Source organism: Astatotilapia calliptera, chromosome 11 (genome assembly GCF_964374335.1).
Source record: "Astatotilapia calliptera chromosome 11, fAstCal68.1, whole genome shotgun sequence".
NCBI lineage: Eukaryota > Metazoa > Chordata > Actinopteri > Cichliformes > Cichlidae > Astatotilapia > Astatotilapia calliptera.
The window spans coordinates 9,690,114-9,703,155 of NC_137432.1; the positions used below are offsets into that span (position 1 = coordinate 9,690,114).

General features: G+C 42.0%; 2 protein-coding genes across 2 annotated transcripts; both read right to left on the reverse strand.

Annotated features, from left to right (window-relative positions):
- Positions 1-229: 229 nt before the first annotated feature.
- On the reverse strand, positions 230-8,617 carry zdhhc18a (zDHHC palmitoyltransferase 18a). The gene is made up of 9 exons (XM_026185293.2): positions 8,010-8,617; positions 7,761-7,921; positions 7,328-7,477; positions 5,699-5,836; positions 5,559-5,610; positions 4,939-5,041; positions 4,714-4,826; positions 3,527-3,632; positions 230-1,934 (listed from the first exon to the last, which is right to left on the reverse strand). Exons 1-9 carry the CDS (start codon positions 8,240-8,242, stop codon positions 1,596-1,598), a joined length of 1,395 nt encoding a protein of 464 aa, XP_026041078.1. The 5' UTR covers positions 8,243-8,617; the 3' UTR covers positions 230-1,595.
- Positions 8,618-9,981: 1,364 nt separating this feature from the next.
- On the reverse strand, positions 9,982-12,849 carry pigv (phosphatidylinositol glycan anchor biosynthesis, class V). The gene is made up of 3 exons (XM_026184443.2): positions 12,487-12,849; positions 11,157-12,323; positions 9,982-11,066 (listed from the first exon to the last, which is right to left on the reverse strand). The coding sequence occupies exons 1-3, from the start codon at positions 12,547-12,549 to the stop codon at positions 10,785-10,787; spliced, it is 1,512 nt and encodes a 503-aa protein (XP_026040228.1). The 5' UTR covers positions 12,550-12,849; the 3' UTR covers positions 9,982-10,784.
- Between the last annotated feature and the right edge of the window lie 193 nt (positions 12,850-13,042).

The following is a 13,042-nucleotide window of genomic DNA, read 5'->3' on the forward strand; positions in this document are numbered from 1 at the left end:
GTACATGCTGTGTTTCTGATAAACACACCTCACACATGCTTTTTATTACTGCATATCTGGCTGTCTGATCACACTAACAGAGTGAATGAAAGAATGAACCTGCTTTTAGATTAGATTTTGACATTAGCTTGTTTAAAGCTATTGTAATGTCATTGTGTAGAAGGTTTTCTTTTTAACTGAAGACGGGAAAAAGAAAAAGAAAAAGAAGAAAGAAAAGAGTCCCAATCACTAAGTCTGATGATATTTATTGATCAAATGTTACAGTTTCACTGCTACACCATACAAAATACAAACGTTTGTTCATACAAGCGCTGCTTGTAGTCGTCTACTCTACCTATGAGTCTTGATACTGATATTTGATAAATGAATGACCCACTATGGCGATGTAGTTCTTCACAAACTCACAACCTACTCAGTTACAAAATGATTAAATAACACACAGAAAAGCCTTTCCCCTCCCTAACCGTTTCACTCAAACTGTTGTACTCATGTGGTGCCCTCTAGTGGCACAAAGCTCCTGCCGCCTTCTTTTAAATAAATTGTTCTCCACCGTCACAGAAAGGGGAGCAGGTTTCATGCTGTCAATGTGGACGAAGGTCAGACACGAAAGAGGTCTCATCCACCCATACATCGTTCTGCTAAAATAGTGCCTGCAGTAATACACAGTCTTCCTGCTCTTAGGCAAAGACTGAACAGATGCTCACCCGTCCCTAAAGCAGCCCAGCAGATCACAGTAACACTAAAAAGAGTGATAAATAGCACTATCCATATCCTGGTAGGAAGCAGCAAATTTGATTTAAATACTTTGATGTCTAAAGTATGAGTAACAGACTGAAGAATAAAAAAATAATATGTGGAAGCTATTTCCTGGTAAAACCCAAACAAACCTACCCCACCTTGCCCAGGTTGAATTTAGCTGTCCATATAAACATGACAAACTTCCAGAAAAATGTCATTTCTGATATGCAAGACATGCAGAAGTAAATAATAAATACAACAAAACCCCTGAAATAAAGACATTAAAAAAAAACCAAAAAACTAAATTGTACCTTGCCCATCCTTCACGCTCGGATTATTAATGTATCTCCAAACTGCTAAACCGCCTGATTACACTGCGATCATGTACATCTAAACAGGAAATGACAGGACATAACCGAATCAGACATAAGGCCAACTCTTGAGTTGATAATCCTGATATAGTTAATAAATAATCCTGAAATGGCTCGCTATCCAGAGCATACCAGGTCGGCAAGTCCAAACTTCTTGCATCCACAGTTGAAATGTACGTAAACCCAGATTTTCATACCTGTTTGCATAAGATAATAGCAGGAACTTAAACACTGAGGTTCTGCTGAGGTTGTGGAGGCATGTTCTGGGCGTCTTAAAAAAAGGTGTTTAAAAAAATATCTCTATATTGTGCTTCCAAGTGTTACTTAAATTCTGAAGGACACATACAGTGTGACACTGGTGGTGCAACTTAATCCACAACTCCTCACAATGACGTCTTGACGAAACAAATCGCAACATGCATGACCTCCACAATGAAAGAGGTTATAGCCAGACCAGCGATGAGCAGCGCAGCCGGACAAGTCCGCTCAGTGCAGTGGATTAAAGCCAGTGTCGGGTGCATCCCCTAATATCAGTGTGGTGTGGCTAAGCGTGGGTGAAGGAGAAGCCAGACGGAAGGCTGGATTGATCGAGTGCAGTGAGTCCCTCTTGTTGCTTCGGCTGAACGGGGGGCATGCAGTGGCCGCTGACTGGCGAGCTTGCTGCTGTGTGCAGCCAACAGACGGCGAAGGCTCTGAGGTTGGGGCTGCGCGGCTAGAAACATTCAGGACCTGAGGGGTAGTCTTTGGGGTCCCGGGGGAGCAAAGGACAGGAAAGTCTGAGGAGTGGACCACCCTCTCCAGCACATCCTTTGTGCTCTGAGTGCACTGCGTGAAGAAGAAGAAGAAAAAAAAGAGCAAAATCAGGAAAGGCAGGAGCAAAATGTGTTAAAAAAAGAAGCCAAGCTGCGAATGGCATGAGAGTAAAAACAGGACAGGCGTGTACACAAAATTCTGCAATCTGATTTAAGGAATTAGTTTGGAAGTCATAAGAAAAGTGAAAGCAATGGGAGCTCTGATGGCAGCGCTGTGATAAGATGGAGAAGCTTGGAGGACGTGAGTTCGATGCAGAAAATGCAATTAGAAGGCAGCCAAATATGGCAAAAGGTTTACAGATGTGCACGGAGAAGCTGCTTCCTGTCTTTTCTTCTGGCTTGAATTGGGAGCAAAAAGGAGGGTAAAGATTATGCAGACTTGTATTCGACTGCGTCTCCGTGCATCTCATGGCAAAGAGGAAAGAAAATCAACTGTTAAGAGGTGGGTGAGTCAAGCAAATGTTAATGAATGGTAGTGAAGCATGCATATTCACAAATATTATTCACACCATCACCACAAACCAGTAACAATATCTGCTCCTGTTTAGCTTTATATTCAAAACCACAGAGATGGCAGCTACAGCAAACAGAACTGCAACTGTAATGTGAAGGACGGAGGCACACAGCGGAGGCAAGTGAAGAGATGATGGGAGTGGTTTAAGGTTCAACCCTAGTCTTACCATCGACCATCTATATGCAGCAGTGACCTTCAGGCTGTGCAGGACAAAGAAAAGTCCTGACAGTTCTCCTCCTGGCAGGGTGGATACAGTACAACACTGAGTGTTAACACTTTTATATAGACAGCAAAGTTACAGGTGTATATACACACGTGTTCATTCAGAAGGACAACACAACCCCCTCATTCCCAAAGAAAAAAAAACTCAGACAGGCACAAAATAAAAAGTAAACAAATCTCAAAATACAAAAATACTGTTTATTTAAATACACAAAAAACAAAACTGTTATTGTACGAGTGCAAAAAATAGAAATTCTTTTAAGATTATGGCTAATAACCTGCATTTGATAAAATAATACACAAATATATTCAAGGCATGATTTACCAAACACACTAAAGGAAAGCAGCAATTCTGTCCATCAACTGTCATTACAGCATAAAACCAGACTTGCAGCAGACAAAACAACATGTTGAATTCTCTGGCAAAAATAACCACATATTAAGGTGTTTAGTGTAAACAGCACAAATTAACCGTTATGTACATCTGCAGGACTCAGTGGTGATTTTAACGCATAGTTAACTGGTCATGATGCCAAACAGTTAAAAGAAACTTCACTGGTGAGTTTTCGATTTAGTTTCTTCTTAGTTTCCTTAATCAGTTCTGCAGTGACTGTCTGGCTCTGTGTTGTGGGTCAGTTCTGAACCATTAAAACTCAGCTCTAGTGAAGCTGCCGTTAAAAGCCCTGTAACGGTTCAAATAAAAAAAACTAAATAGATACAGCTTCTCTCTGGCAACAATAAAAAGAGCAGCTCTGGCCACTTTGCATTTGAGGAACCATAGCTGGAAGTTTAAAAGATGGAGGAGCAACACATTGGGAACTATGGGACAGTCAGTATTTGGGAGGGATCACAAGGTTTTTAATCCCTACCATGTTTGCATCATTCTTGGCCCTGAAGGGGGGCAGCTCTATATCTGAGGCAGACGCAGCAGGGATCGGCTCATCCGGAGGAAGGAAACCTCTTCTGTCGATCAGACTGGAAACCAGAACACAAGATTGTTATGATCCACCAGGGTGTAAACTGCATGTGTACTTTAACACCATTCAAGTCTCTGCAATGATACAGCTGCAACAATGCACAACTACATGACACCATGCTGCCACTGTATACAAAAATGGCCTGAACTAATACAATGACTTATGGTCAGAACCTAAGAGTGAATCCCAATCTTTACAGTGACTTGGAACACTCAGTCATAGAGTCACTGCTGAATCTGCTTTAAACCATTACACCATTGGCAGGATGAAGCCTCGATGCCACTGGTGTAATGGTTGGCAGGATGGATCCATGCATTCGTGCTGTTTACACCAAATTCTGACCCTCCCATCTAAATGTTGCAACAGAATTCAAGACTCATCGGAGCAGATTACATTTTTCCAGTCTTTTATTGTTCAATATTGAACTTCTGTGAACTTCAGCTTCCTGTTTTTAGCTGACAGAAGCAGCAACCCGTGTGGTTTTTTGCTGCTGTGTCAGGTTCAACGTTTTATGTGTTCAGAGACGCCCTTCTGCTTAAACTCCGTGACTATTTGAGTTACTATTGCTTTCCTAGCTTTAAGCAGTCTGGCTATTCTCCGCTAGCATCACCGAGGCATTTTCACCCACAAGACTGCCGCTCACTGTATATTTTCTCTTTTTTGGGACCATTCTCTGTAAACCATACAGACTGTTAGACATTTGCATCAACAGGCTAAACAAACAGTGTGTCCGGTGAACTCTCCATCTACCAAAACACAGCAAGAGGTAGTCATGTCAAGATGAAAACACATTTTATAGTAGCAGAAGCTGCTCTAAATCAGCACATACAGATATTAAACGAGATGTGAATGAACATGTTCCCTGGAATACAACAAGACATCTGCTAATCAGAGGGCAAGTTTGGAGGGTTATCCATGCAGCCAACGGCGGGGTACCAAATCTTAATATGACCTAAAGCATCAAAAAGCTCAGAGGCCGCTTTGTGTTTCTAGACTGCGAGTTGTTAAGGTGATTAGTGAGACACAAGGGTGAACTTGATGAAAATGTGTGAAGTGATGAGGAGGACGTCTTTACTCACCTCGGAGGCATGGGGCCGCATAACGTTACGCAGCAGTTAGTTATAATGCTGTTATAAGTGTATGGGTTTTCAGACTCCTCTGCACCCCTTTTACTTGACCAGGATCCCTTTATCTGCATGACAAGTAAGCTGTGAGCTCCACCGTTTTCAGCATTTTATGTGTATTTTAACAAAAATCAAACAATCGTGAATTCAGCTTTGCCACGTCAGAATAGCACTACTCACATCTTCATTTGTGGTGAGATTAGAAGCTACTAAGTAGGTGTGAAAGCCTGAGAGGCCCAAAATAGACCAGATGGAGAAGAAACAAATCACCAACTCCACCACAGTGCACAAAGAAAGTCAAGGTATAATATCAGTTGTTGAAATGGTAACCAAAGATCCATGATGTTTAAAGATAAACAACTGTCATTCATGCATGTCTGTAAATTGAAAATATCTCCCCACTGCTACATTCAAATCTGTGTTGAGCATTTTTCCCTTCAAAATAATCTAAATATCCCAAATACCTTAGCTACTATAAGTATATAAGTCAGTCTTTACAGAAAAAAAAAAAACATGCTAGGTATGTCTCTTATTTAGACACAGAAATGTTTCGGGCAATAACATAATGTCTTATATGTAATACACAGCATGTGGAAATCAATCCACAGTCATCTGTGACTGTGACTAATGGTTACGGCTATAATTGTCTCATGAGACATGAGGCAGCAAACTTACTAATAGACAGCAATCACACTAAAAGCACCTCTAACACTCTTATCCTATTAAGGGTGGGCATAAGCTGAGGAGCAGCGGGAAGTGCTTCGACTGTCTAACACAGCAGAGTGACAGACAAAGGATATCTTGCAGGGCTCTCTTCAATGGCTTGAACGAGGCTTTTACCTTCTTGAGAAACTGGAGAGAAACATCAACATCAGAGACAGAGGCATGTTAAAGTCTTTGCTGGTAACGTGACAGATACTAAATGTGTTTAAGTACTTACGCAGGGTGATGTGTGTGATGACACAGCCAAATATAAAAGACGTGAGAAAAGACAGGGAGATGATGAAGCTGTAGAAAAAGCGGTAATTGCGTTTTCCCACACAGTTTCCCACCCATGGACAGTGGTGATCAAATCGTTCTGGAGGGGAAAAGAAAGCAAAGAAAGCATAAAGTTACAGTCATTAATTTCAGTGACAAACTACAAATCTCTGTGGATCAATCTAGTGGATCTTTTACAAAATTTCTATCTGCATTGACACATCACACGCCCATTCATGTAAAGTGGAAGCAGAGAGCGAGAGGGCTGGTTAAAAAAAAAAAAAACAAAAAAGAAAAAAAACTACAAAATGATCAACACAGTGGCAAAAAGTAACACCAGAGGTTTCTTAGCTGGGACAGAGAAAAGGGTGGACTTGTTACTAAAGGTAAAACGTCACCACGAAGCATTCACAGCAGCAGAAAACGCAAACCTGGACTCATCTCAGAGCAAATACAGCAACATAAGAGCAAACCAGGAGCATTATGGAAAAGAACAGTAAAGTGATAAAAGCTGTATGAGCCTAAGTGTTACATTTACCCTAATTTAATGACTGATAAAACTTAATCAGGCAGCAATCTTGGCTGTCTGAGCTTTATCATTTTCAAACTAAAAGAAAAAAAAAGAAAAAAAAAAGGGTTTTCCAAGAAAAGTGGTGTCAGCAGTGTTTCCCAGCAGATCTGTACGGAAACATAGAAGGCATAACACAGAAAAAGTCATTCATTTAGGTTGTATCCTAAGAAATGAGGAACAAAACTCCCAACTTCCTCAATGTGTGCATAAGTGATTTCAAAAGTTTAAGTAAAATTGTAGAAAACCCAATCAAACTAATAATCTTTCCAACCTTTCACAATAAAGCGCCATCGTAGTGGTACAATCCCTTCACAGGGAGCAATGTGAGGGGAAGGTACTGAAATTTAGGACTGAAAATTCAGTAACCTTTGTAGAAACAAAAATTATTATTTAATTATGTACTCCCTGAGAGTTTGTTAGGAATAAATTCTGATTTAAAACCACTGCCTGCCAAAAACCTACAGCTCATGAGGCAGATTTATGAGCTTTTCTTTATGGCATACATGGAGAAGTAACAGTTGTTACTATCAAACTCTTTATTTTACTAAAATAATGACCAAATGCTAACCACCCACTTTCAACTACACAGATCCTGCATATATGGCTAAACTGATTTGGCTACTTTAAAAAACAAATGTCAGGTCATGTGTTTATGGGTTTCACTTCTTTTTTTTGTAGGCTCTTGGTAAATTTGAGGTTTCAGGCTATTGTAAGTATAATGTTGGAACATGCTCAAGGAAATGTATTATCATTCTGATATTTAAACATTAGTGTTCCCCACTAAGATAAGCTTCATTATCATTGTAAGCACAAGCATAGAGGCAAACATAAACAGTCATACTATTAGAATGAAACAGTCATAAAAAAAATAATGTTCTATTCAATCATAAATAAATGAGTAATAATCCTAATAAAAGCAGCTTTAAGAATGACATAGGTAGGCACTGGATATAATAGCAATATTGCACTTTGCACTTAAGGTAGATGGATTTGGGATTCCATGTGTAAGTTTATTCTCACCTACACAGTTGTCGCACAGGCTGCAGTGGGAGGTGCGAGGAGGGCGGAACATCTTACAGGTGAAGCAGTATTTGAGCTTTACCACCTGCTGGTTGATGAGGATCTCCTTTGTCCGCGGAGGAGGGCGGTATGTAGAGGATCCTGAGGTATCTTAAAATAGACATGTACAAGGGGGAGACACTTCTTTAAGGTGTTTGCATTTCAGCAAAACAGCTCAACCAAGTAACTTCATAAAAATGGGGAAGTCAGTAGAAATCAGACTATACCAGGCCTTTGTGCTCTTCAACCATGACCCAGAGTAATCAGCTTAGGTTTGCAGCTCAGCAACATGTCCCTCAGACACCCCACACACACACACACACACACACAGATGGAAAAGCTCTTTCATTCCATCTGTCCCACAGTGAGTAAGCTGGAACTACATATGCCTCACCTATCTGCCGCTCTATGTCTGCAGCTTCATCTGGAGTGGCTCTGGGTAAAATGCCTGGATCGGTAAAGCTGGTTCTCAACAGGGAGATGGCCACAAACACAAAAAGCACCCCGCCGATCACAGGTATGAAGATGGTCAGGTGCTTCACCAGGAACGGGCAACTATAAATGTATATTCACATAAAAAGGGGGGTATAAACTCAGACGTCACAAGACACCCTCGAAAATAAACACGTACATTTCGACTCACTCAAATGCAAAGAAAAGGCCACAGGTGACAACAATAAGGCCCATTGTCAGAGGAAGGATACCGCTCTGTCGGGAAAGAATGAGTCGCCCGTCGCAGAAAAACCTGTTCTTCCCGGGGAACACTTCCCATTTCCTCCGGGGCGACTGCGCCTTCTTCTCCCCGAGATTCTGCGCCGACAGCGGGGTCACCGACAGTGCCTGTGGATCTATCTGCTGGTACTCGCAGTTCTTCATCGTGTAAGCGGTTCGGAGGTAGCTAAAGGCACACACAGATAGACCTCTCTTTTCTCGTCGTGTTTCTTCTTTTAAAAAACGACAGTCCTCTCAAGGGTCAGTCAGTGTAACTTTATATTTTGCTTCTTACTTTCCCATCATGAAAGCTAACACTAGCTAGCGTACCAACAAAGGCATTCTTCTCCGTAGTTCACAGTCTGAATCAACCCCCAGGTTGGCGCGGGGTTAACTACCATGTTTGGTAGTTAAATTAAAGCCAAACAGAAATATGACTGCCCATGCTGTCAAATTAACTAGCCTCAATTAAAAATTCAACCCTCACAGAGGAGCTTCCACTCCAACGTCTTCACGGGAGTTCCTTTTTCTTTCACAGTCAGCTACCGTACGTCATGGCGTCATCGTAACGTCATCACGTACGTCCTGATGATCTATAATGGGGAAAACGCGTCTACTCTGCACGGAGATGACAGGAAGATCAGTGGCAGGCGCGATGATAATCTGTTTTTATTGACACAGGCTGTGTTTTCTCTATACTAATTTATACCCGTGCCGAAAATAACATTAAAAAATGTTGCATAATTTGTTTAAACAAACATTTGTTTAAAATATGACACTTTTGTTTCAGTGTGTTTGTGATTAGGTTAATGAAAGAAAAATTGTATTTAACAAAAAAAAGCAAATCATCTTCCTTTAGTGCCTCCATTTCACCCTGTCTTATCCTTAACACCCTCTAATCACCTCATTATGCCCTTCTAGATCCACAAATCTTCTCTGTGGTCTTCCTCATGCCCTTCTGCCTAGCAGCTCCATCTTCAACATCCTTTGTCCAGTATATCCACCACCCCTACTATCCTTTCTCTGCCCTGCCTCTCTAACTTTGTCTAACTGCTTTCGTTATCTCTACTCTTTATATCTCTCCTTCTCATTCACACACACATATTCTGTCTTGCTTCTACTGACTTTAATTTCTCCCCTCTCCAGAGCATACCTCTACCTCTCCAGGCTCTCCTCCACTTGCTCCCTACTCTCACTACAGGTCACAATGTCATCTGTGATCATAGTCCATGAACACTTCTGCCTGACCTCATATTTTCTGGAGAAAATAGGTTATAGCCTATTTTAGTATCTCACCTGATTGCAGTTGTCAACAGGATGTTGTGATAGTTGACAGATTAAAAAACATATTGCTTCAAATAGTTGTACACCTGCTCTGTCATTTCAGCTGTGATGTCATTCAGAGTGTTTCCATTTTTTCGTCTTCTTTTAGCTCTCATGTCATATTCTGTCATCTTTCCTCAGAAAGAGGTCAGCATGATCAGTCACATTTATAGCTCGTATTCAATTCTGTTTAAACAACAAGAAATCGTAGCTCCACTCGCTACAGCTCTACAGCATTACATGAAAACTGATGTTCCTCATCCACGTCCTTTAGCTTTACTACAGTAGTGGGGTAATGTAATCTGGCAAGACTCTCACCTGTGCACTTATATTTCCTTTACTTTTGAATTAGTCTCTTTACACCACAGCTAGACAGTGATTCTAGGTGTGTATCACAGTATCAGTGGCCTAAAATAACAAATCCATTGTTCACTTGTGGCATATGCTGAATAATAGCTGTCAAGCTGCACTGAATGGACACTAGTTTGGAAACTATATAAAGAGAACTGTCAGGGTTCAGTTGAGTTGGTGGTGTTAGTAAAGATTTTTCCATAAAAATAAGTGTAGCAGTTCTGCACCAAGTCGTTTCATGAGTTTACTTTGCACGACAGTAAAGAATTTAAAACTTTTACATGAAAGAAAAGGTCTTCAGCACAAATGTCATCCTTCTTTAGATTTATCGCGTGTTATCTGACATGTTAACACAACTTTGGCAACAATGTTCTTTAAAATAAAATTGCACATTATGGACATTTTACATCAATGCCTCGTGAAAGAACCATTACCACAATAAATAAATACATAGAAGATGAAGAAAAAAAATTAAGGTTCCTGTTTTGTTTTGTTTTTATTCTCACTCAAGTCCCGAGACACAAGCTGGAGGATTCAAAGAGCAGTGACTTCAGGAAGAACTGGACATGAAATAAAAAGTGTTCCCCTCCCACGTACAACCGTAGTCTCCCAATATTTACACCCAACTAGAGTCCATTAAGATTTCAGTTATTTTCTACATTTGTTCTCAAAGAACACAAAAACACATTTGACTAAAATGTGCAAATGAAACCTGGCAACTGTATCATGATCAAGAACTGGCATTAAAAATGTAATCTTGTCACAGAAAGCTCTGTGCAGGACCGGGCAAGGTCACTCCAGTAAGACACAACTTTTTGGACTTTGTGCTGGCTTTGTGTTTTTTGTCAAGTGTGAGTTTAATTATGTAAAATGTAGCATTATATGTACAATTATCTCTTTGACAAAATCACTGTCCTTTTATTGCAATTAATGGTTATTATTGAAATACCAAAGGATCCCTGCTGAAGCACTGACTTTACAGCCTAGTCCTGCACAGAACTTTAGCATTAAGAGCTTGAAACAATGTCTTAAGTCAAGTCCACGGCAAGAAATTGCAATGCAGTGCAAGGCCCAGTAGCCAGTAAGAGAGGAAGTATCCCAGGATGCTCTGTGTGGTAGAAGAACAGGCTTTTAAGTGTGGCAGGAGCGCAACAATAGGATTCTGAGGTGTGTGCTTGCAGCTATTTCTAGAATGCAGCTGCACGTTGGGGTTTGATGTTTTCCTTCGATGAAGGAGTGGCTCATTGAGGAGGAGCAGGTGAGCACTTATCCAGAATGGTACAGGAGACGAGGAGGCCATGAATCGGGTTAGTACCTACAAAGGCAGATTAAGAGAGGAGGGGTGAAGCTTTGAATAGCTTCAAACAAGACATTTTGCAAGACACTCATTATACAACTTCCTTACCTGCACATGCATGCACAATGTCCCGAAAACCAGCAGCACTGCAGAATGCACCACATACACGAACACTCGAGGGTTGAAGAATCCAGGCGTGGGTTTGTCAAGCCCTTTGTTTGCACTTGTGTCCCAAAGGCCGAGTCTCACACACAGCTCTGGATTAGCTTGAAAGTATGCATAACAGGCAATTATTCCAAGGGTGGCCATAGGAAGAGCCAGAAGAAAGTTGGGTATCTGCTTCAGCTCAAAATAACGGAGGAAGCCCACATCCCAATATACATCCTGGATGTGAGAATAAAGCAGGGGCAGGGGTCTCATACACCAGAGGGGTGGTGGACCGTTTTCATCCGGAACCCGGTAGCCCTTCCGTTCAGCTATTGACAGGAGAGCAGGAGGAATGCTCTCCAAGGAGGTGGATGGTGTGCAAAACGTCCTATAACCATAGTATTGGAAAGCACAGAAGGGTAGGGCAATAATTGCAGTTCCCAAGACAGAGGTCAGCAGCAGACAGATGATGACCCAGATGTAGTGGAAGACTTTACTGTGGCCTTTTGTTGTGGCGCGATACAAACGAATCTGGGAGATGGCATGCAGTGATGGAAGATACAGCAGAAACCCTATGTTGACAAGGCCATTTGATCGTGCTGCGGTAGCTATGCTGAGGGCAAGGCAGGCTCGGAAGATGAATCCTTTCTCCAAGAGATAAAGACCACCGAAAGTGAGAGCAGCAAACAGGCTCTCCGAGTACCCAGCAGTCATGAAAACATTGGCGGGTGTGATGCAGTAGAGCAGGCTGGAGAGCAGAGCAAGACGCCTGTCCTGGAGAACTATTCTACTGAGGGCATGCAAGGCGACGGCGCTCAACAGGAAGAGGGCGCTGTTTCCCAGGGCCACAGCAATCAGCAGCCGCCCCCGCACACTCAGCCAGCTGCTCAGGGGCCACAGCAGCGTCTCTGCCAGGCCCCGGAGGATGACGGGGAAGAGGGGGAAAAACGCAAAGTTGTGCTCGTAAAGATATCCTCTCTCGGCAATGAAGAGGAAGTGCTCAGCATCCCAGTGAGAGAGGCCGCCAAACAACCACTCCACCATCGAGTCCAAGTACAGGTAGTCCTCTGTCCGAGGGGGCCTGAACGCATCGGCGTCATGGTCAGGGATAGCAGCGTTCAAGACAGCCTGAAAAGAAACATTTATCATTATTAAAATACACATTCGTGATACACATGTCAGCTGTATGCTTTTAAAGTATACAGTGACTTTCACTACAGCCTGTAGGTAGAAACGTCCTGTTGTAAAATATGACTCGTTCATTCGAGACTTTTAAGGATGCCAAACTTACCTGCAGAACCAGAGAGAGGCCCCTGGTTACTGTGGCAAACTCCAAAACTGCTCTCACATCCATAGTCACTGATGCGACACACAAAAGCCGAGAAAGCCGGTTACGACAGGCATCAGCTCTGCCGCCAATACGACACTCTCACTGCTGGAGTCGGCATATTTTCTATAAAACATAGCTACAACGGAAAAATAAGTAGTCGGTGAATTAGTTTTTAGAAGTTTGGCGTTGAAGTTAGGAAACGAAAAGAGTAAACACAAATGATATTTTATGGTCTTCGAGCGGCGTTTGTTTGTCGCTCGGCTGAACTCTTTGTCCTCATATCCTCATCCTGCAGGTTCTTTTCGAATGGCACTTTTCTCTTCCGGCGTAAGGGCAAACGTTATTTCAAAATAAAAGTTCGCATCGTTGCGGTAATATCGCTAACACGCCATACATGTCCGCTCCAGCAGGCGGCGCTCGATACTGCCCCATGGACTGGTTTATGCCCACAAACGCAGTTCCCCCCCCCCCTTTCATTTCATTTCATAAATAGAATTATAAGGATTTAGAAGATTTT

Excerpts from the sequence above, each read along its gene's own strand:
- zdhhc18a (XM_026185293.2), bottom strand. The coding sequence starts at position 8,242 with ATGAAGAACTGCGAGTACCAGCAGATAGATCCACAGGCACTGTCGGTG. Across the intron at positions 7,478-7,760 it reads AGACATAGAGCGGCAGATAG|ATACCTCAGGATCCTCTACA; the intron begins GTGAGGCATATG and ends GTCTATTTTAAG. Across the intron at positions 1,935-3,526 it reads CCAAGAATGATGCAAACATG|TGCACTCAGAGCACAAAGGA; the intron begins GTAGGGATTAAA and ends TTCTTCACGCAG.
- pigv (XM_026184443.2), bottom strand. The coding sequence starts at position 12,549 with ATGGATGTGAGAGCAGTTTTGGAGTTTGCCACAGTAACCAGGGGCCTC. Across the intron at positions 12,324-12,486 it reads GCCTCTCTCTGGTTCTGCAG|GCTGTCTTGAACGCTGCTAT; the intron begins GTAAGTTTGGCA and ends GTTTCTTTTCAG. Across the intron at positions 11,067-11,156 it reads CATTGTGCATGCATGTGCAG|GTACTAACCCGATTCATGGC; the intron begins GTAAGGAAGTTG and ends CTGCCTTTGTAG.